The sequence below is a fragment of the Bos grunniens genome, chromosome 28, assembly GCF_055505025.1.
Source record: "Bos grunniens cultivar Pamir isolate PY7600 chromosome 28, Bosgru_T2T1.0, whole genome shotgun sequence".
Taxonomy (NCBI): Eukaryota; Metazoa; Chordata; class Mammalia; order Artiodactyla; family Bovidae; genus Bos; species Bos grunniens.
This window is the reverse complement of record NC_141192.1, coordinates 42,642,718-42,667,429: the sequence shown is the minus strand read 5'-3', so window position 1 is coordinate 42,667,429 and position 24,712 is coordinate 42,642,718. Positions and strand designations below refer to the sequence as shown.

At 41.7% G+C, this 24,712-nt stretch overlaps 1 protein-coding gene across 1 annotated transcript in view; it reads right to left on the bottom strand.

Annotated features, from left to right (window-relative positions):
* Positions 1-19,285: 19,285 nt before the first annotated feature.
* The window catches only part of C28H1orf198 (chromosome 28 C1orf198 homolog), a 35,021-nt gene continuing 29,594 nt past the window's right edge, over positions 19,286-24,712 (bottom strand). Inside the window, exon 4 of the mRNA XM_086381333.1 lies at positions 19,286-22,305. Coding sequence (XP_086237459.1) covers positions 22,249-22,305 — 57 coding nt within the window. The 3' untranslated portion in view covers positions 19,286-22,248. The remainder of the gene's footprint in view (positions 22,306-24,712) is intronic.

Genomic DNA, 24,712 nt, shown 5'->3' with positions numbered 1-24,712 from the left:
GGACTGCAAAGGTAGGGCAGCTGTGTACCTATCTATTTACATCACCAAATGAAGAACACAATACAATTGTCACTGGGTGCTTCTACTCCACAATGCATTATCTGCTGGGCAAGGTTTCTTTTGGTCTTGATTTTTAAATTTATTTTAATTTTTTAAATGAAGTATAGTTGATGTACAATAGTATATGTTACAGGTGTACAAAATAGTAATTCACAATTTTTAAAAGTTATACTACATTTATAGTCATTCTAAAATATTGGTTATATTTCCTATGTTGTACAGTATATCCTTGTAGCTTATTTTATACATAATAGTTTGTGTCTCTTAATCCCCTACCCTTATATTGTCCCTCCGTCTCCCTCTTCCCACTGGTAACACTAGTTTGTTCTCTATGTCTGTGGGTCTCTTTTTTGTTGTATTCCTTATATTATATTATATTCACTTTGCTCTTCTGCTCTCTTCACAATAGAAATCCAGGGTAGACTTTTGGCTAGAGTCCAGCAGGAAAGGCATATCAGTTATCTTGCTGTCCATCAAACCAACTGAAAATTCCATGCTTACAGTAGCAACCTGGTATTTGCTCACAGCTCTGTGGAGTGGTGTTAGGGCAGGGCTTCATTGGGAGGCTCCTCTTGGCTCCTCGTGTGGTCAGCTGGGCTTCCTCGTGTTTGTTCTCAGTTGGTACTGTGAACTGCATGTTTATATACTCCCCAAACTCATATGTTGAAACCCTAACTACCCAGAGGATGGTATTGGGAAGTGGAGTGATTGGCATGTCATTAGATCGTGAGGGTGGAGCCCCCATGATGGATTAGTGTCCTCATAAGATGGGAAAGGGAACTAGCCTTCTGTCATTCATGTGAAGACTATGTGAGCTCACCAGAACCTGACCATGCTGGCACCCTGATCTTCCATCTCCAGTCTCCAGGACTGTGAGAAATAAAATTTGTTGTTTATCTACCCAATACATGGCAGCTTGCGACAGCAGCCTGTATTGACTAAGACAGTAAAGAAGCATGGGACTGGCTGGTTCGAGATGGTCTTGGTCTTGTGTCCAGTAGTTGGCTGGGCCTATTGACTGAGTTGACTCCATCTCTTCCACATGGCTGCCCATCCTCCCCAAGAGGCCAGACCATGCTCTCTGCATGAAGATGAAGCATTTCAAGAGAACAGGAGTAGAGGGTGCCCAGCTTCTTGAGGCTGAGGCTCAGAAATCAACAAAATGTGAACTTCCACCACACATTACATTCTTTTGGTTAAAGCAAGTTGTAGGACCAGTTCAGACCACGAGGAAGGAAAATGGGTTTCACCTCTTGCCTTGAGTGAAGTGTGGATCAGGGATAGAAGGAATTGTTGGAGGACATCTCTGCAAACAATCCATCGACTGAGTTTGTCTGAGAGACAATGTAAACAATTAAAACTGGCATTGACACTCAGCTTAATAAAAGCTCAGGCTGATAAAACGGCAGAACAATTTTCATTTCTTGTCAGGCCTTGTTTCTAAAGGATCAAACTTTCTCTGCTGCTGCTGCTGCTGCTAAGTCGCTTCACTCATGTCCGACTCTGTGCGACCCCATACACAGCAGCCCACCAGGCTCCCCCATCCCTGGGATTCTCCAGGCAAGAATACTGGAGTGGGTTGCCATTTCCTTCTCCAATGCATGAAAGTGAAAAGTGAAAGTGAAGTCGCTCAGTCGTGTCTGACTCCTAGCGACCCCATGGACTGCAGCCCACCAGGCCCCTCCGTCCATGGGATTTTCCAGGCAAGAGTACTGGAGTGGGAAACTTTCTCTAGTTCTTTTTTAATCCAGACTTTCTCTCTTCCCAATCAAAATGCCCCTCTCACCTGTGCTTATGCTAGATAATAATAGATTTCAACTCCCTGGAGTGGCACCCACTCTGCCTTCCAAGTGACTCTTCCAAGTCTTCTCTCTATCCCCATTGCTGCTCATCTGGGACAAATCATCATTACTTCTTTCCTGAGATTGCAATGATTTTCTAACTGTTATGGTTTATATGTCCCTTCATCAAGGATGTTTGGCTGATTTTATAACATAATTTAAAACTTGTCCTGTGGTTTGCAGACTAATGACTCCTCAACAAGTCTCCCTCAACGAGTCTCTGGAATCTGTGTCTATTTTACATGACAAAGGAGAATCAATGTTGCAGGTGGAATTAAGGTTGCTAATCCACTGACCTTAAGATGGGGAACCTTATCCTGAATTATCCACTGAATCCATAGATCAATTTGGAAAGAATTAGTATCTTAACAATATTGAATCTTCCAAAGCATGAACATCATATATTCTCCATGTATTTAGCTATTTTTAAATTTCAGCAATGTTTTGTAGTTTTTAGAATATACATCAGATCAGATCAGATCAGATCAGCCGCTCAGTCGTGTCCAACTCTTTGCGACCCCATGAATCACAGCACGCCAGGCCTCACTGTCCATCACCAACTCCCGGAGTTCACTCAGACTCACGTCCATCGAGTCAGTGATGCCATCCAGCCATCTCATCCTCTGTCATCCCCTTCTCCTCTTGCCCCCAATCCCTCCAGCATCAGAGTCTTTTCCAATGAGTCAACTCTTCTCATGAGGTGGCCAAAATACTGGAGTTTCAGCTTTAGCATCATTCCTTCCAAAGAAATCCCAGGGCTGATCTCCTTTAGAATGGACTGGTTGGATCTCCTTGCATAGTATACATTTTGTTATAATTTCATGTTTTTGATAATCTTGTAAATGCAATTATTTTTTTCCAACTTATTGCTAGTATGTAGAAACACAGCTGATTTTTGTATATTGACCTTCTGTAGTGTTTCTAATTTGATATTACTTCTATGGATTCTTTAGGGATCCGCATGTATGTCATATGTGTATGATCATGTCAACTGCAAATAAAGAGAGCCTTATTTTTTCAGTTTTATGACATTTATTTCTATCACTTGTTTTATTAAGCTGTCTAGGACTGCCAACACAATGTTAAATAGAATGGCAAGTGTGGAATTCCTTGCTCATTCCTAATCTGAAAAGAAAAGGATTTAATCTTTCATCATTAAATATGACATTAGATGTATAACTTTCAAAAGTGCCCTTTACCAGGTTGAGGAAGTTCCTTCCTATTTCAAGTCTGCTGAGAATTTTTATCATGATTGGGTGTTGGATTTTGCGTAATACTTTTTCAGCATCTGTTGAGACTATCAAATGATTCTTCTCCTTGATTCTGCTAGTATGATAGCTCAGATTGTAAAGAATCTGCCTGCAGTGTGGAAGAACTGGGTTCAGTCCCTGGGTCAGGAAGAACCCCTGGAGAAGGGAATGGCTACCTACTCCAGTATTCTTGCCTGGAGAATACCATGGACAGAGTAGCCTAACAAGCTACACTCCATGGGGGTTGCAAAGGGTCAGACACTACAAGTGACTAACACTTTCACTTCACTTTCACGATGAATTATATTAACTGAATTTCAAATGTTCAGCAAATTTTATCTATCAGTCAGGGTTCTCCAGAGAAATAGAAGCAATAGGGAATGTGTGTGTGTGTTTGGTGTGTGTGTGTGTGAATGACTTATTTTATAGACTTGGCTCATGTGATTGTGGGGACTGGCAAATCCAAAATCTGAAGGGCAGACTCAGCCAGGATTTGAATTTCTTCTCTGTAAAACCTCAGTTTTTGCTCTTGAAAGGCCTTTCAAGTGATTGGATGAGGTCCACAAATATTATCAAGGGTAATCTTCTTTACTAAGTCAACTGATTGTGGATCTTAACCATGTCTATAAAATACCTCTCCACGTACTTAGAATCAGTTCAGTTCAGTCGTTCAGTTGTGTCCGACTCTTTGCGAACCCATGAATTGCAGCACGCCAGGCCTCCCTGTCCATCACCAATTCCCAGAGTTCACTCAGACTCACATCCATCAAGTCAGTGACGCCATCCAGCCATCTCATCCTCTGTCATCCCCTTCTCCTCCTGCCCCCAATCCCTCTCAGCATCAGAGTCTTTTCCAATGAGTCAACTCTTCACATGAGGTGGCCAAAGTACTGGAGTTTCAGCTTTAGTATCATTCCCTCCAAAGAAATCCCAGGGCTGATCTCCTTCAGAATTGACTGGTTGGATCTCCTAGCAGTCCAGGGGACTCTCAAGAGTCTTCTCCAACACCGCAGTTCAAAAGCATCGATTCTTTGGTGCTCAGCTTTCTTCACAGTCCAACTCTCACATCCACACATAACCACTGGAAAAACCATAGCCTTGACTAGACAGACCTTTGTTGGCAAAGTAATGTCTCTGCTTTTCAATATACTAACTAGGCTGGTCATAACTTTTCTTCCAAGGAGTAAGTGTCTTTTAATTTCATGGCTGCAGTCACCATCTGCAGTGAATTTGGAGCCCAAAAAAATAAAGTCTGACACTGTTTCCCCTGTTTCCCTGTCTATTTCCCATGAAGTGATGGGACCGGATGCCATGATTTTTGTTTTCTGAATGTTGAGCTTTAAGACAACTTTTTCACTCTCCACTTTCACTTTCATCAAGAGGCTTTTGAGTTCCTCTTCACTTTCTGCCATAAGGGTGGTGTCATCTGCATATCTGAGATTATTGATATTTCTGCCAGCAATCTTGATTCCAGCTTCTGCTTCTTCCAGCCCAGTGTTTCTCATGATGTACTCTGCATATAAGTTAAATAAGCAGGGTGACAATATACAGCCTTGATGTACTCCTTTTCCTATTTGGAACCAGTCTGTTGTTCCATGTCCAGTTCTAACTGTTGCTTCCTGACCTGCATACAGATTTCTCAAGAGTCAGGTCAGGTGGTCTGGTATTCCCATCTCTTGAAGAATTGTCCACAGTTTATTGTGATCCACACAGTCAAAGGCTTTGGCATAGTCAATAAAGCAGAAATAGATGTTTTTCTGGAACTCTCTTGCTTTTTCAATGATTCAGTGGATGTTGGCAATTTGATCTCTGGTTCCTCTGCCTTTTCTAAAAGCAGCTTGAAAATCTGGAAGTTTACGGTTCATGTATTGCTGAAGCCTGGCTTGGAGAATTTTGAGCATTACTTTACTAGCGTGTGAGATGAGTGCAATTGTGCGGTAGTTTGAACATTCTTTGGCATTGCCTTTCTTTGGGATTGGAATGAAAACTGACCTTTTCCAGTCCTGTGGCCACTGCTGAGTTTTCCAAATTTGCTGGCATGAGTGCAGCACTTTCACAGCATCATCTTTTAGGATTTGAAATAGCTCAACTGGAATTCCATCACCTCCACTAGCTTTGTTCATAGTGATGCTTTCTGAGGCCCACTTTACTTCACATTCCAGGATGTCTGGCTCTAGGTGAGTGATTAGACCGTCATGGATATCTGAGTCATGAAGATCTCTTTTGTACAGTTCTCCTGTGTATTCTTGCCACCTCTTCTTAATATTTTCTGCTTCTGTTAGGTCCATACCATTTCTGTCCTTTATTGAGCCCATCTTTGCATGAAATGTTCCCTTGGTATCTCTAATTTTCTTGAAGAGATCTCTTGTCTTTCCCATTCTGTTGTTTTCCTCTATTTCTTTGCATTGATCACTGAGGAAGGCTTTCTTATCTCTTCTTGCTATTCTTTGGAACTCTGCATTCAGATGTTCATATCTTTCCTTTTCTCCTTTGCTTTTCACTTCTCTTCTTTTCACAGCTATTTGTAAGGCCTTCTCAGACAGCCATTTTGCTTTTTTGCATTTCCTTTCCATGGGGATGGTCTTGATCCCTGTTTGCTGTACAATGTCACGAACCTCCGTCCATAGTTCATCAGTCACTTTATCTATCATATCTCGTCTCTTAAATCTATTTCTCACTTCCACTATATAATCATAAGGGATTTGATTTAGGTCATACCTGAATGGTCTAGTGGTTTTCCCTACTTTCTTCAATTTCAGTCTGAATTTGGCAATAAGGAGTTCATGATCTGAGCCACAGTCAGCTCCCAGTCTTGTTTTTGCTGACTGTATAGAGCTTCTCCATCTGTGGCTGCAAATAATATAATCAATCTGATTTCGGTATTGACCATCTGGTGATGTCCATGTGTAGAGTCTTCTCTTGTGTTGTTGGAAAAGGGTGTTTGCTATGACCAGTGCATTTTCTTGGCAAAATTCTATTAGTCTTTGCCCTGCTTCATTCCATATTCCAAGGCCAAATTTGCCTGTTACTCCAGGTGTTTCTTGACTTCCTACTTTTGCATTCCAGTCCCCTATAATGAAAAGGATGTCTTTTTTGGGTGTAGATTATATCACTGGGTAATATCTATAGCCTACCTAGTCAAACCTAGTCAGGTTTATTCCTGACATAAACCCCACTTGGTTATGATACGTTATTATTTTAAAATACTACCAGATTTGATTTCCCAATATTTTGTTAGATATTTTTATATCTGTATTCATGATATGAATATTGATCTGTAGGTTTTTTCTTTTCTGTTTTTGTCATGTCTGTGTCTAAGTATGGTGCCAGGGTAATGCAGCCCTCATAACATGAGATGGGTAGAATTCTTCCTTTCTCTTGTTTCAAAAGTTCATGTAAGATTGGTATCCATTTAGTAGAACTCACCAGTGAGATCATCTGAACCTAGAGTTTGAGGGGAGGAAGAATTCAAATAATGATAAATTTGTATGGAAATTCAGGATTTCCATTTATTTTGAGTCACTTTTAGTAGGCTTTATCTTTCAATGAAGTTGGTTCATTCTATCTAATTTATACTATTTGGAGTAAAATTGCTTATAATAATCTTTTATTATCATTTTTATATATGAAATATCTGTAGTTACATCCCTATTTCATTCCTTGTATTAGTAATTTGTGTTTCTTTGTGTGTGTGTGTGTGTGTGTGTGCACGCGTGTGTGTGTAAATGATGTATCGTTGTTTTCATTAGCCTAGCTAGCAAGTTATCAATTTTGTTGATCTTTTCAAAGTTCTAACTTTTAAAACATCATCTATTTTACTATTGTTGACCCATTTTCTGTTTAATTGATTTCCACTATTTATTATTTCCTTCCTTCTGCTTAATTTGTTCTTCTAGTTTCTTATGGTGGAAGTTTAGATAAGTGGTTTTTTCAGATCTCTTTTCTTTTCTAATATAAACATTTAAAGCTATCAATGCCCCTCTAAACACTGCTTTACTTGCATATCAATAATTTTGATATGCTGTATTTTCAAAGTAACTTCCAATTTTTCTTGTGATCCTTTTCTGACCAATAAGCTACTTTTAAATGTAATTTTAATATTTAAATATGTTAGGATTTTCCAGATATCTTCCATTATTAATCCTTGATTTAATTGCATTGCAATCATACTCTTGGAGGCAGCCATCCTCACCACCATACCAACAGTGACTGGTATCAGACCATACTCTGGTTGATTTCAGTTCTTCTCATTTTACTGGGACTTCCCCTATGGCCCAGCACATATTGTATCTTGGTGAATTTTTCATGTACACTTGAAAAAGTCATGTATTATGTGGCTATTATATATGTGTCTCATGTGTGTGTTTTAATTTTTGCTTTTGATTTTGAATGATTTTTTTATTGTTGTAAATTAAATTTTAGCTTGATAGTTCTATTTTTAAAAGATGTGGTTCCATTTACTTCAATCTGGCATATTTTGGTATGATAATTCTATAGTAATTCTTTTTTATTCCCTTATCTGTACTTAAAATGTCTCTTTTCCTCTGGCTGTTTTGTAGTTTTCTCTTTATTACTGATTTTCAGCCATTTGCAGCATGGTTTAGGACATCTCTGAGTTGTATGTTTACCCTCCTTGGAATTCACTGAACTCTTGTATCTGTGGGTCTATAATTTTTATAAAACTTGGGGAAATTTGGCCATTATTTCTTCAAATACTTTTTTCCATCCCTCTCTCTATTTTTGCTCTTTAGGATTTTAATTACTGAAGCAGTTAATATTTTCCCACACAACACTGAGGCTCTGTTCTTCTTTTTTTCCCCTGATCTTTTTGCTTCACGTTGGATAGATTCTATTGCTACCTTCACACTCACTTATTTCTGTAGTGTATCATTTAATTTTAATCTCTGATAAAATTTTTAAGATGTTTTATCTCTATAAGTTCCCTTTCTCTGTTTCCATTTTACTTTACATCTTTGAGCATATGTACCTTATTTATAATAGCTGCTTTAAAATTCCTATCTTCCAACTCTTTTCTGTCGCTTCTAAATTAGTTTATTTTCTCTCATCTAAGTCACATTTCTTTCCTCATGTGTATGTCTAATAATTTTTGATTGGTTGCTGAACATTTTGACTTTCATGTTTAATGTTTGATTGTGTAGTATTTTTATAAAGAATGTTGGACATATTCTGGCAGGCAGCAAAGTTATTTGTGAATTGGTTTGATCTTTTCATGTCTTGCTTAAAAACTATTTTAGGGCAGATCTAGAGTTCTCTTTGTTTCTAGACTAATTAAACTCCACATCTAGTGCATGGCCCATCTATAGTCTCTGATGAAAGCCCATATATTCAACATTCACCCTTACTGGAAAGAATTTGAATGATTCCTGCCTTGTGTGAACTCTGAGAATTATCTTACAGTTCTCTGACAACTGCTATTTCCTTGGAGGTTTCTTTTGCCCAACCCATTATGAGTTCACCCAACACATGTACAGACTGATCTTTGGCCAAAGATATAAAGAATCCCTATGCAAGTTTCTAGAGATCTTCATTTCTGGAACTCTGCTATTTTAATTCTAGTCCCTTTTGCCTCCCCAACTCCAAATTCATTCTCTTCACCTCAGGAAGACTGCTGGGTTCTGTTTGGATTCCATGCCCCCCTCCCCCATGCTGCAGTCTAGAAACTGTCCCCAATGTACTTAAGGGGAAGCTTGTGCGTATTTCTGAAGCTCTTTCTTCACCCAACCCCCATCCCTTGCAAATTCCAACTATCTTTTCATTCCAAAGCTCATTCTCCTCAACTCAGTGAAACTTTCTGCAACACAGCCTTAAGTCAGAAAACCAAAATAATTATAAGACTTACTTCACTTACTTCCCTTCTCTTGGGATCACAGTCTTGCATTGACTGTTGTCCAAATTTTATATAAGTTGCTGTTACCTATATTTTCTCCAATTTTCTAGTTGTTTATGGCAAGAGGGTTGGATCCAGTCCTTATTAGTCTATCATTGCCAGAAGCAGAAATCTTGTTTACTTTGAAATTTCCAGCTATAAAATTGTTTGTGTGGTCGTATCTATAGTCTACATCTTCTAATAGAATTTAAGCTGCATGAGGGTAGCAACTCTGTCCATATGATACACTATGAACTTCCCAGTGCCCAGTGCCAGGCTGCAACACAGTAAAAAGCTATGAAGAAAATACATGTTATTGCAGTCCTGGGGCTAGATGTTGCAACGAATCCATGGGGGGAGGCAAGATAAGGGGATGGAGCAAGAGAAATGGAGAATATGGCACAAAGGGAAAAACCAGGACCCACGTGGTTGCCAAACCTGCATTTGGACCTCATTTCCAGTCTGGGAAGTCCCTTTGACACATCCGTTCCATGCTTGGGCTTGGACCCGTTCACAATAAAAGGCTGGCAGTAGGGACTTCCCTGGTGGTTCAGTGGTTAAGAATCCACCGTACAGTGCAGGGGACACAGGTTTGATTTCGGGTCAGGGAACTAAGATCCCACATGCTGTGAGGCAACTAAGCCCACACGCCACAACGAAGAACCCAGGTATACAACTAAGACCCACTGCGGCAAAATTTAAAAAAAAAAAAAAAAAAAGGCAGTGAATGCTTCAAGATGCTAGTATTGTGTTAAAGCAGTGAAGTATGTTTTCCACACTTTCTGTACTGTAGTTAGGACACTTAGAATAAATTTTAAAGATCCTCACACATATCACTGTGTATGATTTTATTGCAAATTCTTAGGGTAACTGCAGGCTGCATTGGTAAGGAACTGGCCAGCCGATGAAATCATCTGCTCCTCTGCACAGTGCCCTGCCCAATTTCACACAGTGTGTCATTTCTGTCCCCAAGGCACATGGCATCAGCTGTCAATAATTCCTCCCTCATTCTCTTCCCAATCTGCATAGTTGTCCCACCAGCTATTACAGAAGTGCCTGGATTGACTCAGGCTTTACAGATGTTGGCCGCTGTGCAACTATAGAGTCACACAAATTAAGATGAAACAGAGCCAGGCCACAAAAGACCTAACCATTGCTGGCCAGGGGGCACCTCCAACATAACACACCAATTAAAGTGTCCTGTTTAATGTGACAGATTAATAACAGACCTAGATGACAAGAGATGGCAAGCCTCTTTGCCAATAGGCATCCAATGAAATATGCTGCTAAGTCGCTTCAGTCGTGTCCGACTCTGTGCGACCCCAGAGATGGCAGCCCACCAGGCTCCCCCATCCCTGGGATTCTCCAGGCAAGAACACTGGAGTGGGTAGCCATTTCCTTCTCCAATGAAACATGAGCATCAGTCTATTCTAGAGCTCTCTGCCATATTTCTTCCTTGCTACCCTTATCAATAACCTCAGATATGCAGATGACACCACCCTAATGGCAGAAAGCATAGAGGAACTGAAGAGCCTCTTGATGAAAGTGAAAGAAGAGACTGAAAAAGCTGGGTTAAAACTCAACATTCAAAAAACTAAGATCATGGCATCTGATCCTATCACTTCATGGCAAATAGATGGGCAAACAATGAGAGACTTTATTTTCTTGGACTCCAAAATTGCTGCAGATGGTGACTGCAGCCATGAAATTAAAAGACATTTGCTCCTTGGAAGAAAAGCTATTACCTACCTAGACAGCACGTTAAAAAGCAGAGACATTAATTTGCAGGCAAAGATCCATCTAGTCAAAGCTATGGTTTTTCCAGCAGTCATGTATGGATGTAAGAGTTGGACCATAAAGAAAGCTGAGCACTAAAGAATCGATGCTTTAGAACTGTGGTGTTGGAGAAGACTCTTGAGACTCCCTTGGACTGCAAGGAGATCAAACCAGTCAATCTTAAAGGAAATCAACCCTGAATATTCATTGGAAAGATTGCTGCTGAAGCTGAAGCTCCAATACTTTGGCCGCCAGATGCAAAGAACTGACTCATTTGAAAAGACCCTGATGCTGGGAAAGATTAAGGGCAGAAGGAGGAGGGGATGAAAGAGGATGAGATGGTTGGATGGCATCACTGACTCAATGGACATGAGTTTGACTAATCTCCGGGAGTTGGTGATGGACAGGGAATCCTGACGTGCAGCAGTCCATGGGGTCGCAAAGTCGGACACGACTGAGTGACTGAACTGAACTGAACCCTTATTTCTACCTCTCCTCCTCCCATAGGCAATCATTCTATTGTCAAATATCTTACATTTTTAATTTATACAAATGGTATTATTTTGTATCCCATTGTTCTTGCTTTGTTTCAGTAACATAGTTATTCAGATCCATCCATGTAGCCATGTGTGCATCTAATTTGTTGCTTTTAAGTGCTACATAATAACCCATGGTATGGGTCCATCAAATTTTTTAAAATTTTATTTATTTTTCAATTGAAGGATAATCCCTTTACAGAATTTTGTTGTTTTCTGTCAAACCTCAACATGAATCAGCCCTAGGTAACCTCCCTCCCATGTCCTGCCCCATCCCATGCCACTAGGTTGATACAGAGCCCCTACTTGAGTTTCCTGAGCCATTGGCTCAGGAAATTCCCATTGGCTATCTATTGTGAATATGGTAATGTAAGTTTCCATGCTACTCTCTCCATACATCTCAACCTCTGCTCCCCTCTCCCATGAGTCTATTCTCTAATGTTTGTTTCTCCATTGCTGCCCTGTATATAAATTCTTCAGTACCTTTTTTCTAGGTTCCATATATATGTGTTAGAATACAATATTTATCTTTCTCTTTTTGACTTACTTCACTTTGTATAATATGCTCCAGGTTCATCCACCTCATTAGAACTGACTCAAATGTGTTCCTTTCAATGGCTGAATAATATTCCATTGTGCATATGTACCACAGCTTCTTTATCCATTCATCTGTCAATGGACATCTAGGTTGTCTCCATGTTCTAGCTATTGTAAATAGTGCCACAGTGAACAATGGGGTGCATGTGTCTTTTTCAATTTTGGTTGCCTCAGGGTATATGCCTAGGAGCAGGATTGCTGGGTCATATGGTGCTATGGTGCTTTTATTCCTAGTTTTTTAAGGAATCTCCATACCGTCTTCCATAGGGGCTGTATCAATTTACATTCCCACCAACAGTGCAAGAGCGTTCCCTTTTCTCCACACCCTCTCCAGCATTTACTGTTTGTAGACTCTTTGATTGTGTCCATTCTGACTGGTGTGAGGTGTTGTAGTTTTGGTTTGCATTTCTCTGATAATGAGCGATGTTGAGTATCTTTTCATGTGTTTATTAGCTATCTATATGTCTTCTTTGGAGGAATGTCTGTTTAGGTCTTTTTCCCAGTTTTTCACTGGGTTGTATGAGCTGCTTTTATATTTTGGAAATTAATCCTTTGTCAGTTGTCTCATTTGCTATTATTTTCTCCCATCCTGAGGGTTGTCTTTTCACCTTTCTTATAGTTTCCTTTGCTCTGCAAAAGTTTTTAAGTTTAATCAGGTACCACTTGTTTACTTTTGCTTTTATTTCCATTATTCTAGGAGGTGGGTCATAGAGGATCTACCTTTAATTTATGTCATCAATTTATTGATGTCATAATTTGATGTCATTTGGTTTATGTCATAGGCATTTATGTTCTGCCTATGTTTTCCTCTGAGAGTTTTATAGTTTTCAGTCTTACATTTAGGCCTTTAATCCATTTTGAGTTTATCTTTGTATATGGTGCTAGGAAGTGTTCTAATTTCATTCTTTTACATGTAGCTGTCTAGTTTTCCCAGCACCATTTATTGAAGAGCCTGTCTTTGCACCATTATGTATTCTTCCCTCCTTTGTCAAAAATAAGGTACCCGTAGGTGAACGGGTTTATTTCTGGGCTTTCTATCTTGTTCCATTGGTCTATATTACTGTTTTTGTGCCAGTACCATACTGTCTTGATGACTGTAGCTTTGTAGTATAATCTGAAGTCAGGAAGGTTGATTCCTCCAGTCCATTCTTCTTTCTCAAGACTGCATTGGCTATTCTGGGTCTTTTGTGCTTCCATGTGAATTGTGAAAAATTTTTTTCTAGTTCTGTGAAAAATGCCATTGGTAATTTGATAGGGATTACATTGAATATGTAGATTGCATTTGGTAGTATAGTCATTTTCACAACATTGATTCTCCCTACCCAGAAACATGGAATATCTCCCCATCTGTTTATGTTATCTTTGATTTTTTTCATCAGTGTCTTATAATTTTCTGTGTACAGTTATTTTGTCTCCTTAGGTAAATTTATTCCTAGATATTTAATTCTTTTTGCTGCAATGGTGAATGGGATTGATGCTTTTATTTCTCTTTCTGATTTTTCATTGTTAGAATATAGAAATACAAGTGATTTCTGTGTATTGATTTTGTATCCTGCAACTTTGCTAAACTCACTGGTTAGCTCTAGTAATTTTCTGATACTATCTTTAGGGTTTTTTATGTACAGTATCACGTCACCTGCAAACAGTGAGAGTTTTACTTCTTTTCTGATCTAGATTCCTTTTATTTCTTTTTCTTCTCTGATTGCTATAGCTAGGATTTCCAGAACTATGTTGAATAATAGTGGTGAAAGTGGACACCCTTGTCTTGTTCCTGATCTTAGGGGGAGTGCTTTCAGTTTTTCATCATTGAGAATAATGTTTGTTGTAGGCTTATCATATATGACCTTTACTATGTTGAGGTAGGTTCCTTCTATGCCCATTTTTTGAAGAGTTTTAATCATAAATGGGTGCTGAATTTTGTCAAAGGCTTTTTCTGCATCTATTGAGATTATCATATGGCTTTTATCTTTCAGTTTTTTAATATGGTGTATCACATTGATCGACTTCCATATATCAAAGAATCTTTGCATCCCTGGAATAAACTCTATTTGATCATGGTGTATGAGCTTTTTGATGTGTTGCTGAATTCTGTTTGCTAAAATTTTGTTGAGGATTTTTGCATCTATGTTCATCAGTGATATTGGCCTGTAATCTTCTTTTTGTGTTGTCTTTGTCTGGTTTTTGTATCAGGGTGATGGTGGCCTCGTAGAATGAATTTGCAAGTGTTCCTTCCTCTGCAATTTTTTGAAAGTTTTAGAACGATAGACATTAGCTCTTCTCTAAATGTTTGATAGAATTTTCCTGTGAAGCCATCTGGTCCTGGGCTTTTGTTTTTGGGGAGATTTTTGATTACAGCTTCAATTTCAGTGCTTGTAATTGAGTTGTTCATAATTTCTGTCTTCCTGGTTCAGTCTTGGAAGATTGAACTTTTCTAAGCATCTGTCCATTTCTTCCAGGTTATTTATTTTATTGCCATATAGTTGTTCATAATACTCTCTTATAATCCTTTGTATTTCTGCATTGTCTGTTGTAACCTCTCCTGTTTCACTTCTAATTTTGTTGATTTGATACTTCTTTTTTTCTTGATGAGTCTGGCTGAAGGTTTGTCAATTTTGTTTATCTCCTCAAAGAACCAGCTTTTAGTTTTATTAATCTTTACTATTGTTCTTTCATTTCTTTTCCATTTATTTCTGCTTGGATCTTTATGATATCTTTCCTTCTGCTAATTTGGCGAGGGGTGGGGGGGGGAGGTGTTCTTGTTTTTCCAGTTGTATTAGGTGTAAAGTTAGTTGTCTATTCAATGTTTTTCTTGTTTCTTTAGGATTGTATTGCTATAAACTTCCCTCTTAAATCTGCTTTTGCTGCATCCCATAGGAGATCCAACCAGTCCATTCTGAAGGAGATCAGCCCTGGGATTTCTTTGGAAGGAATGATGCTAAAGCTGAAACTCCAGTACTTTGGCCACCTCGTGTGAAGAGTTGACTCATTGGAAAAGACTCTGATGCTGGGAGGGATTGGGGGCAGGAGAAGGGGATGACAGAGGATGAGATGGCTGGATGGCATCACTGACTCAATGGACGTGAGTTTGAGTGAACTCCGGGAGTTGGTGATGGACAGGGAGGCCTGGTGTGCTGCAATTCATGGGGTCGCAAAGAGTCGGACACGACTGGGTGACTGAACTGAACTGAACTGAACTGATAGGTTTTGAGTTGTGTTTTTATTGTCATTTGTTTCTAGAAAATTTTTTATTTCCCTTTTGATTTCTTCAGTAATTAATCTGTTGGTTATTTAGAAATGTATTGTTCAATCTCCATGTGTCTGTGTTTTTTAAAAGGTTTTTTCTTATAATTGATATCTAGTCTTATAGCATTGTGGTAGGAGAAGATGCTTGATATGATTTCAATTTTCTTAAATTTACTGAGGTTTGATTTGTGACCCAAGATGTGGTCTACCCTGGAGAATGTTCCATGTGCCTTTGAGAAGGTGTATTCTTCTACATTTGGATGGAATGTCCTGAAGATATCAATGAGATCCAGCTCATCTAATGTATCTTTTAAGACATGTGTTTCCTTACTAATTTTGTTTTGATGGTCCATCACGTTTTATCTAATCATCTTCACAATGACATCTAGCTTGCCTCTGTCTCCCACATACAGCACTGTAATGAATAGCCCTGTACATATTTCCTTAAGTACCCGATTGAGAATTTCCTTAAGACATATTCCGGAGGGGAACAGCAGAGTCCCAGAATAGGGGACACTCGGTTTGGTGGAATAGTACCAGATTATTCTTGACAAATGTCTGTACAGTTCCTCTATCTTAGGCTTTCTCAGCCTCAGCAGTACTGACATTTTGGACTAGCTTATCCTTTGTTTTAGGCTTCCAAAGGTGGCCCTAGTAAAGAACATGCCTGCCAACGCAGGAGACTTAAGGGATGCAGGTTCAGTGTCTGGGTGGGGAAGATCCCCTGGAGGAGGGCATGGTAACCCAGTCCAGTGTTCTTGCCTAGAGAATCCCACGCACAGAGGAGCCTGGCAAGCTACAGTCCATAGGGTTGCACAGAGTCAGACTTGACTGAAGCAACTTAGCATGGCACAGCATGGTATCCTTTGTCATGGGGCTGTCCTGTGCACTCTGGGATGTCTGGCAGCATCTCTGGCTTCTACCTACTAGATGCCAACAGTAGCCTCACCCTCAGTTGTGGTGACGAAAAAAATGTCTTCCCACACTACCAAAGGTCCCCAGGGAGCACAAAATCACCCAAGGTTGAGAACCAGTGCTCTATCCCATTTCTGCCAACACTTGGCATTATGGAGCAGTTTTCTCCCTCTGATTATCAACTATTTTAAGCAACTTCTCATATGCTTGACAGTTTTTAAGGATTTTCTGTAATGTTAATTCTGTTAAGGTTGCTGGACTCTTTTTGTTGATTTGCAAGAGTCCCTTCTGTACTTTGTCTATTTTTGGCTGCAAGGCATCTTCACTGCTGCATATGGGTTTCTCTGGCTGCAGCAAGTGGGGGCTACTCTCTACTTGCAGTGCTCAGGGTTCTCATCGCGGTGGCCTCTCTCTTGGTGGAGCACAGGCTCTAGGTGTGTGGACTTTAGTAGTTGTGGAACATGGGCTTAGTTGCTCTGCAGCATGTGGGATCTCCTTGGACCAGGGATCAAACCTATGTCCCTTGCTTTGGCAGGCGGATTCTTAACCACTGGACCACCAGGGAAGTCCCCTATGTATTCTTAGTACTTTGTACAATTCCAATAGTACTTAGTACTATTGGCATTGACATAGCACATTATCTTCTCCCATCCTTTCCACTAACTCTACTGAAATAGTACTTCATTGACAGAAATCCTTAATTTTCATGTATGAGATTCATTAGTATTTTGCTTTATGGTTTGTGCTTTTGAACTTTTACTAAAGAAGTCCTTCCTTGCTCTTGCCCTAGGTCACAAAACACTTTGCTCTATTAGCTTTACCCATTTATCTTTTATAAATTGGTCTTTAATCTTTATGGAGTCTACCTTCTATGTAGAATTGTGTAAGAATCCATGTTGAGATCTCCTATAGTGAATCCTCCTTTCCCCTGCCAATTTCTGGTGTCACTTTAATTGTAAATTAAGTTTCCTTTAACAGCTGCATTTGTCCCCAAGCTCTGCATTGATCTAATAATCTATTCCTGCACCAAGACCCATAAACATGTTTCATAACTGACAGACAAGGCTTCTCTCATTTTTCAGTGAACTATTATTTTTCACCTACAGTCTAATGTAAATCTATCCAATTTCCTCAAATGCCCAACTGCAATTTTTGTTGAGGTTACACTAACTTTATAAAATGACTGGAAGAAAATGAAGTTTTATAATATTGTTATTCCACCTAGGATTATTCAGCTCTTCTTCTACACCTTCTATTTTCCTTTTATAGTTTTCTTTGTTAAAAAAAAAAGTCTTTGTACACTGTTAAAGTTGATTCCTGGATACCTTATATTTTCAATTCTCATTATGAGTTGATTTTCTTTTATTTGTGTTTCTAGTTGGTATTGCTGCTGTTAACTTTTAATTTTATATTCAGAATTGCTCACTTGCTTTCTACCTGAGTTTTGGTGGGATTCAGAATCACTGACTCCCTCCTATGGTGCCCCCCCACCTTTGGGATCAAGGCACCTATAAGTTTATTAGATTACATATAAGCATATGATCAGACCAATGAAAATTTCTAGACAAGCCCCTATGAATACCCCCACCCGACAACCGAGAGCGTTCTTGTCCCCCAGATTCAACATCTTTCCTCCGGGCTGCAAAGTGTTGAATATACCCAGATATATTTTGTGTCTATGCTGATGGCTCCCTCTTGCATAGAAACACTTTTATTTCTTTTGGTAGCTATGTGGTTTCCACATACTGAGCTACCATAAAGGTTGCCAAACCTAGGGGAAACCTACTTTGCCTCTTCTCATACATATATATACACTTGCTGGTCCACACACTTCATCAAATCACTGTAATACCAAAGAGCCAGCAAGTACAATAACTTGCTCTCCCAAAAATCTGTGGTCAGCAAGGCCCCACCGTGCATGCTACCTTAGAAGTCTGACACCTGGAACCCCCATTTTCTTGAGGGGGTATTAGCTTTTTTTATTTTTAATTGGAGAATACTTGTTTTACAATGTTGTGTTGGTTTCTGCCATACAGGAATGTGAGTCAGCCATAAGTACATATATGTCCCCTCCCTTCTGAAGGTCCCTCCCACCCCACACACCATCTCACCCCTCTAGGCTGTTACAGAGGACTGGGTTGAGATCCCTATGATATACAACAACTTCCCACTAGCTATCTACTTTACATATGGTAATGTATATGTTTCAATGCTACTCAGTCAATTCGTTCCACCCTCTCCTTAGCCCACAATGTCCACAAATCTGTTCTCTATGTCTGCTTCTCTACTCCTGCCCTGCAAATAGGAGGTGGATAAACTTATAGCCTGTTATACAGAGTTAGTCAAGAGAAAAACAAATATCATACATTAACACATATATATGGTATCTAGCAGAGAAGGCAATGGCACCCCACTCCAGTACTTTTGCCTAGAAAATCCCATGGACAGAGGAGCCTAGTGGGCTGCAGTCCATGGGGTCACTAGAATCGGACATGACTGAGCGAATTCACTTTCACTTTTCACTTTCATGCATTGGATAAGGAAATGGAAACCTACTCCAGTGTTCTTGCCTGGAGAATCCCAGGGATGGGGGAGCCTGGTGGGCTGCCGTCTATGGGGTCGCACAGAGTCGGACACAACTGAAGTGACTTAACAGCAGCAGCAGCACGGTATCTAGAAAAATGGTACTAATCAAGAGGGTATTAGTTTTAAAAACTGACATCTAAGCATTCTGTCAATCTACAACTGGTAACCTACCACCTGCACCTTAACGAACAAAATAGAATTCATGAGCCAAGTTTATATTTCTTTCAAGAAAAATCAGGTTCAATCACATTCAAGGTGAAAGCTTTTGGGGAGATGGCATCTGCCCTTCTGACTCACTCATTTGATGCCATCAGCTTGTCTTAGAAAGACATGCCCTGGGTTCCATGTCACTGGAGGGCTGTATGAGAGCTCTCTGGGGTACAGCCCATCTCTTCTGCTGGGGGCTGTGCACCTTGGCTACTGCTTCCCACTAACCTGCAGGGCCAAGGCAGGACTGTGCAAAGGGGGCCTGCTGAAGCAAGGTTTCAAGCTGGTTTTAACTAGTATGAATCCTTTTATTCACCTCTGGGTTCAACAGCAATCATCCTAGCAGGCTTTCTAACTCCAGCAGAGGTCCCAAAGAGACACACTGAACAAATTTTAAATGGCTTTATTAAAGGCTGTTAATACAAAATACAACCAAGTTACAAGTAGTCAGTAAGAATTTTTCGTTTTTGAAAATGTGTATCAAAGAAGAGGCTGTTCTGACACCCACGGGGGTGCAATGGGGCTGGGGGCCATGCCCCACTGTTCCCAAAGCAGGTGGCACCCCTAAACCTAAAGGGTAGAAGTAGGAAGGGATCCCAAGTGAAAGAACTGAGACTGGTTTCTAACTTCCTGGTGGAGAATTTGCAGTTACAGTCACCCAAAGCAAGACACTGAATCCTTGAGCTAAAACTCAGGAGCAGACAACAGAGTGGCCAGGATAAAGGAGGAAGAATGCAAAACCACATTAGGCTTCAACTGAAAAGTGTGAATTTTAAAAATAATATAAATGTCTGGTTTTAGAAATGCCATCTTGATATGTGGCAAAAAAAAAAAAAGGTGGCAAACGTGAGTTTAATTTTCCCTTACTTGGACATACCAAACATAGAGTTCCAGGAGGGTGGTGAAAGGCATTATCTTAACATGGATTGCCCAGGGTTAAGGGGAGAATCACAGTTCAGGCAGGACGGTGACACATGCACATGCGTCTTCCAGGCCATCACCACTCCCTCTCAAGTATTATTACTTTGCAAAGCAATACAATTGCAGAACTCCCTCTAGGATTTCCCAAACTGTGATTTTACATTTAATCTCAGGAGGCTGTACATTTATGAAACTTTAGATATTGTTACAGAAACCTGAATACCACTGGGTACTGGACCCCAGATGATGATAAAAGAGGCAGAACCTTTCAATAATCCCCAAATCCCCTCAGCTACCAGGAGAATTGGATGGGAATATTGGGTTTTATGAGAAAGTGGAAAAGAAATTAAGAGTTCTCTCTTAAAAGAACAGATAGATCACCTTGGCTAACTGTCCCAGGACACAGATCCTTCTTTCTTGATATGCCAACACTAAGGAATGCAACTTCTCGACATCTTTTTTCCTTAAGCAGACCCTGCTTTCAAGCATGGGTTCTAAGACAGTCCACTGTGCTCAAAGATGGAAGTGGAGACAGCTGGCAAGCCCGGCTCTGAAGCTCAGTGGCTGACCTGCAGAGCTGGTACCCAGCTGTGCAATTCCATCTGGGATTTCTATGATTCTTTCCCCCTCATCACCATGCTAGGAATCTTTTTCCCTTGAATGTTTCAACTCTACTTAAACAGGGCAGAAAGAACTTCTGTTCACCACAGTACAGTCAGTCACCAGAGGAGGAAGGTCAAACTCAAGACCCCAAGGAGCCAAATGAGGTTTAGGGACATAATGCAATTGGCAGAAACCAAACCAAAAGCTGGCTAGGCCACAGTTTTGGCAGAAACTTTCTGGAGAAGGAAATGGCAACCCACTCCAGTATTCATGCCTGGAAAATCCCATGGACTGAGGAGCCTGGTGGGTACAATCCATGGGGTTGCAAAGAGTCGGACACAACTGAGCGACTTCTGTGTTCTGTGTTCTGGGAAAAAAACAAGTTGCCATGTGCTTTACCTTGGAGCCAGATAAAATATTCTAGAAATCATTTCAGAATGTCATATGAAACAGAAAGGCATTTTAAAAAGACACACTTTGATACTGAAACCAGGTGCTCACTGGCAGGATTTGCAGGGATTAAGGCATCAGGTGAGAACACAGTGAGAGGCAACGTGGAGATCACGCCAGGGCATGGATAACAGGCTCACACCACTTGGGGGTCATTGGGCAGGGGCTCTCCTCTGACCTTACGCCATCCCATCTTGGGTGGAGGACACCTTGCCCTTCTGCGTAGGCTCAGAGCTGCCCTAACCCGCCCCCCTCTCTACCTCCCCAGCAGCAAGAGACCACAGCAGGCAGCGAAGTCCACCTCCAGGAGATGCTGTTGCCATGACCACGAAGGCCTCCAGGGGGCGCCGCTGGGGCCATGCACAAACGACTCCACTTCCGTCGGTGGTCAGGATTGAGGGAGGGTCCATCGTCACACAGCTTGACCAGTTCTTGGGATGAAGGACATACGCTACCCCTGCCAGCTTCACACCAGAAGGTTCCAACGCAACTAATCAGAATAGCCTGGTCTTCCAGCAATGCCTGTCATCTGCCCTGACTCCTGCAGATGCCCAGGACAGAAAACACCTAAAAGGTCGGGAAAGTAGCAAAGAACTTCTAAGGGGAAACTGGTACAAACCCAAGAAAAGCGGCAGCCCTATAACTGCTAAATCTAGATACAAAATCATGTAAAGTTAATACAAAACTTTAAAACATGCAACTTGTTAAACAAAGATGAAGAGTCTGAGTAAGTAGCATGGTAGGCAGTTTAAAGATGACTTCTGCCACGTGCCCATGATCTGTTTCCTGGAAGTGATGTGAAGGAAGGGTGGCACGTGATACAGAGGCGTGGCTTCCGCAGAGGAAGAGGCCTGGCTTCCGCACGGGGAAGCCGGACAGCTGGGGCTGCGGGTGTGGACTTCAGGGGCAGGCAGGTCTCCCCGTGGTCACAGTGGGCGCCGAGCGCCATGACTACTGAGGACATCCTCAACAGCCACTCGTCAAAAGGAGCCCCGTGCATTTTTAAAAGGGTGGGGACAGAGAGGAGGTGGGAATCACTCTCTGACTTTTGTGACATGGTTGAGAAAACTTTCTCGAACGAGGGGGGAAATTGGGTAGAGCTAGAGCACAGATTTTATTTTTAAGATTTACTGAATTCCTAAGAGTTTTTAAAAATTCCAGATGTAAAACTGTTATCAAATTGTTGAAAATAGCACAGATATCTGGTCTTACCAAAAAGGGAAAAATCTGGAGAGCTGGCCAAGGCAACATTAACCAGCTTCCAAATGATTCTGGAAAGAGTGGGAATGCTGCCCTTTTGTTTAATCTCCCCCTTCACCACACCACTTTGGAAAAGACTTGGGGATTCTTGGTTTGTTTGTTCTGTCTAATCCACTTTACCAGTTGTCCAGAAAATCAAATCCTGTCTTCAAGATGACATTACTTGAGCTGACCTGTAGAAGGGATAAAAACACCAAAGTAAGGCATGAGGCTTTTTTAAAGTCAGCACAATCTAAAAACAGCATCTCATTTAAAATGACCCAAATGAAATAGAGTGCTTAGTCTCAGAGGCTCCCTGACCTCAATTTGCCTCATTGCTGGGAACCAGAAAATTAAATAAAGCTCAGTGCAAGCCAAACTCTGCCAGGATCCAACACGTATCCCTTTCTGTCCCCAGGCACGCCTGAGGGCAGCCTGTAGTCCCCACCTGGAGAGAAAAGGAGAAAATGTATCTTTTCTATTTCTGAATGAGGAGCATGTTTAATTTAGTCACCCATGGAGTAACAGAACAAGTTAGGAAGATAGTCTAATATGAAACACACATACATGGTGACAGACAAAGCAAATCGCCAAGTTGAGGGAGTGAAAAATACAGAGAAAGGATATAAAACTTCTTTCTTTCAGATTATGTGGCAGGTTCTGGAGTGATTTTCCCCGACCCAGGACCATTCCTCAGGTCACAGACTGCCACTTACAGACATGGGGTTGGTTTAAGGGCCATCTGTGAGCTGACTCAGACACACTTCCACAGCCTTCCGCCAGCCACCTGAGAGGCCCTCCTGCTGGGTCTAACACAAGTACATGTTTACCTGGTGGCTGCAGCCTTCCTGGGCAAGGGAGCCTTGAGTCTGTGCCCTCCACATGCTGCTGATGGAAGGCCCCGCCACAGAGGCAACGAAGACAATGGGCTAAGCAGCCCCCCTGAGGCACATCTCAGGCCTTTGCTGCCCCTCAGACTGAGCCAGAGCTTGAAAAGCCAAAGGGGCTCAGGCATACGTTCCTTTTCCTGGTTTCCTACCAGTGTTCTCAGTGCAGCAGCATTTCACTCTGCTCTGCCCTCACAAATCAGTTCTTTCAGAGGATTTCATGGGCTCTGTCCCACATTCCACCCCAGCCCCTACACAAACACTTTCCTGCATCTCTTTACAATTAAGATTCTCACATATCTTATATAAATGCTTCCCTCAGAGGAAGACCCCACTGCAGACTCAAGAGAGCAGTGGGCTGCCTGAGTCTGTGAGAGGGAGCCACTGGGCAGGAAGCCAGCCTCAGGGCCAGCATCACAAGGCGGTGCTCCTCAGGGACCCGGGGGCCCGCATCACCCCATGGCTGTCCTCCCTGCGCCTCCCTAGAGCTAAGCAAGCACTGCAGCGCATCCAGAAAAGCTCTGAAGGTCAGGAAGCAGTAAAGCTCTGGGAAGTGCCATCCATCTCCATGAACAAAGCCTTGCTCATTGCCTCACCCAGGTCCACGAGTAGGCCACCATCCTCCCCCAGACACGGTTCTCAGACATGCCTTGTCCAAGTATCTCTTTGTTCATTATAAAACAATGTCTCAAAACCACAGCCTCCTTCTGAAATACCACTACCTGTTTATTTGGGCTTCCCTGGTGGCTCAGCAGTAAAGAATCCGCCTGCAATGCAGGAGCCACAGGAGACGTGGGTTCAGTCCTTGGGTCGGAAAGATCCCCTGGAGGAAGGCATGGCAACCCACTCCAGTATTCTTGCCTGGAGAATCCCATGGACAGAGGAGCCTGGCGGGCTACAGTCCATGAGGTTGCAAAGAGTCAGACACGACTGAAGCGACTTACCGTGCGCACATGGGCACGCGTGCGCACACACACACTTATTTATTTTGGATTTTAGTGTGATCCTTCAGCACTAGCTCTGTTTAAAGTCCTAACCAAATATTTCCTTTTCTCTTTGCTGAATTTTCTCAAGTAATGAAGAGCAGCTTAGACGTCTGTGCTCCACAACACTGGGAAAACATGGAGAAGCCACTGGCACTGCCTGTTCTCTTGCAGGGCCCTTTCTTCACAACTCACTGCACCTCGGCAGTGAGCCTCTCAGATCTTTCTTTTCCTTCTCCTGCATCCCCAGAAAGAAGTCCTTTCCTTAGGACTCCATTTGGGACACCTAACTCTGTTTTGCTTGGAAACGAGAAGCTGCCCATCACTACCGAAGCCAGTCTCCTGTGATCTGCAAACAAGCACAGCTGCTCCTGGTGGAGGTTTGGGGGTCCTGCCTGCTTCCCCATGTGCCCTCAGGACACCTGCAGCTCCATTCCTCACCCACAGAGCAAGCCTCCCAGGCCCCTGCGTGGAGCTGGCATTCAAACCCCACCCACACTGCCAGCTTCCCCCTTGAGTCCTCTGCTCACTGCCCCCACGATCTTTCATCACCTGCCCTCACACAAGCAGGGAAGGGCAGGGGGCATCTCAGACACAACCACACAGCAGGCAGACAAGTCACGGCACCCAGACAGGCTCACTGAACACGTTTCCTGCATGTCTGTTGATTGCGGAGCTGAGTGACAACCCAGCAGGCCGCCGAGGGATGGCAGAGGAAGGAGGAGGCATGG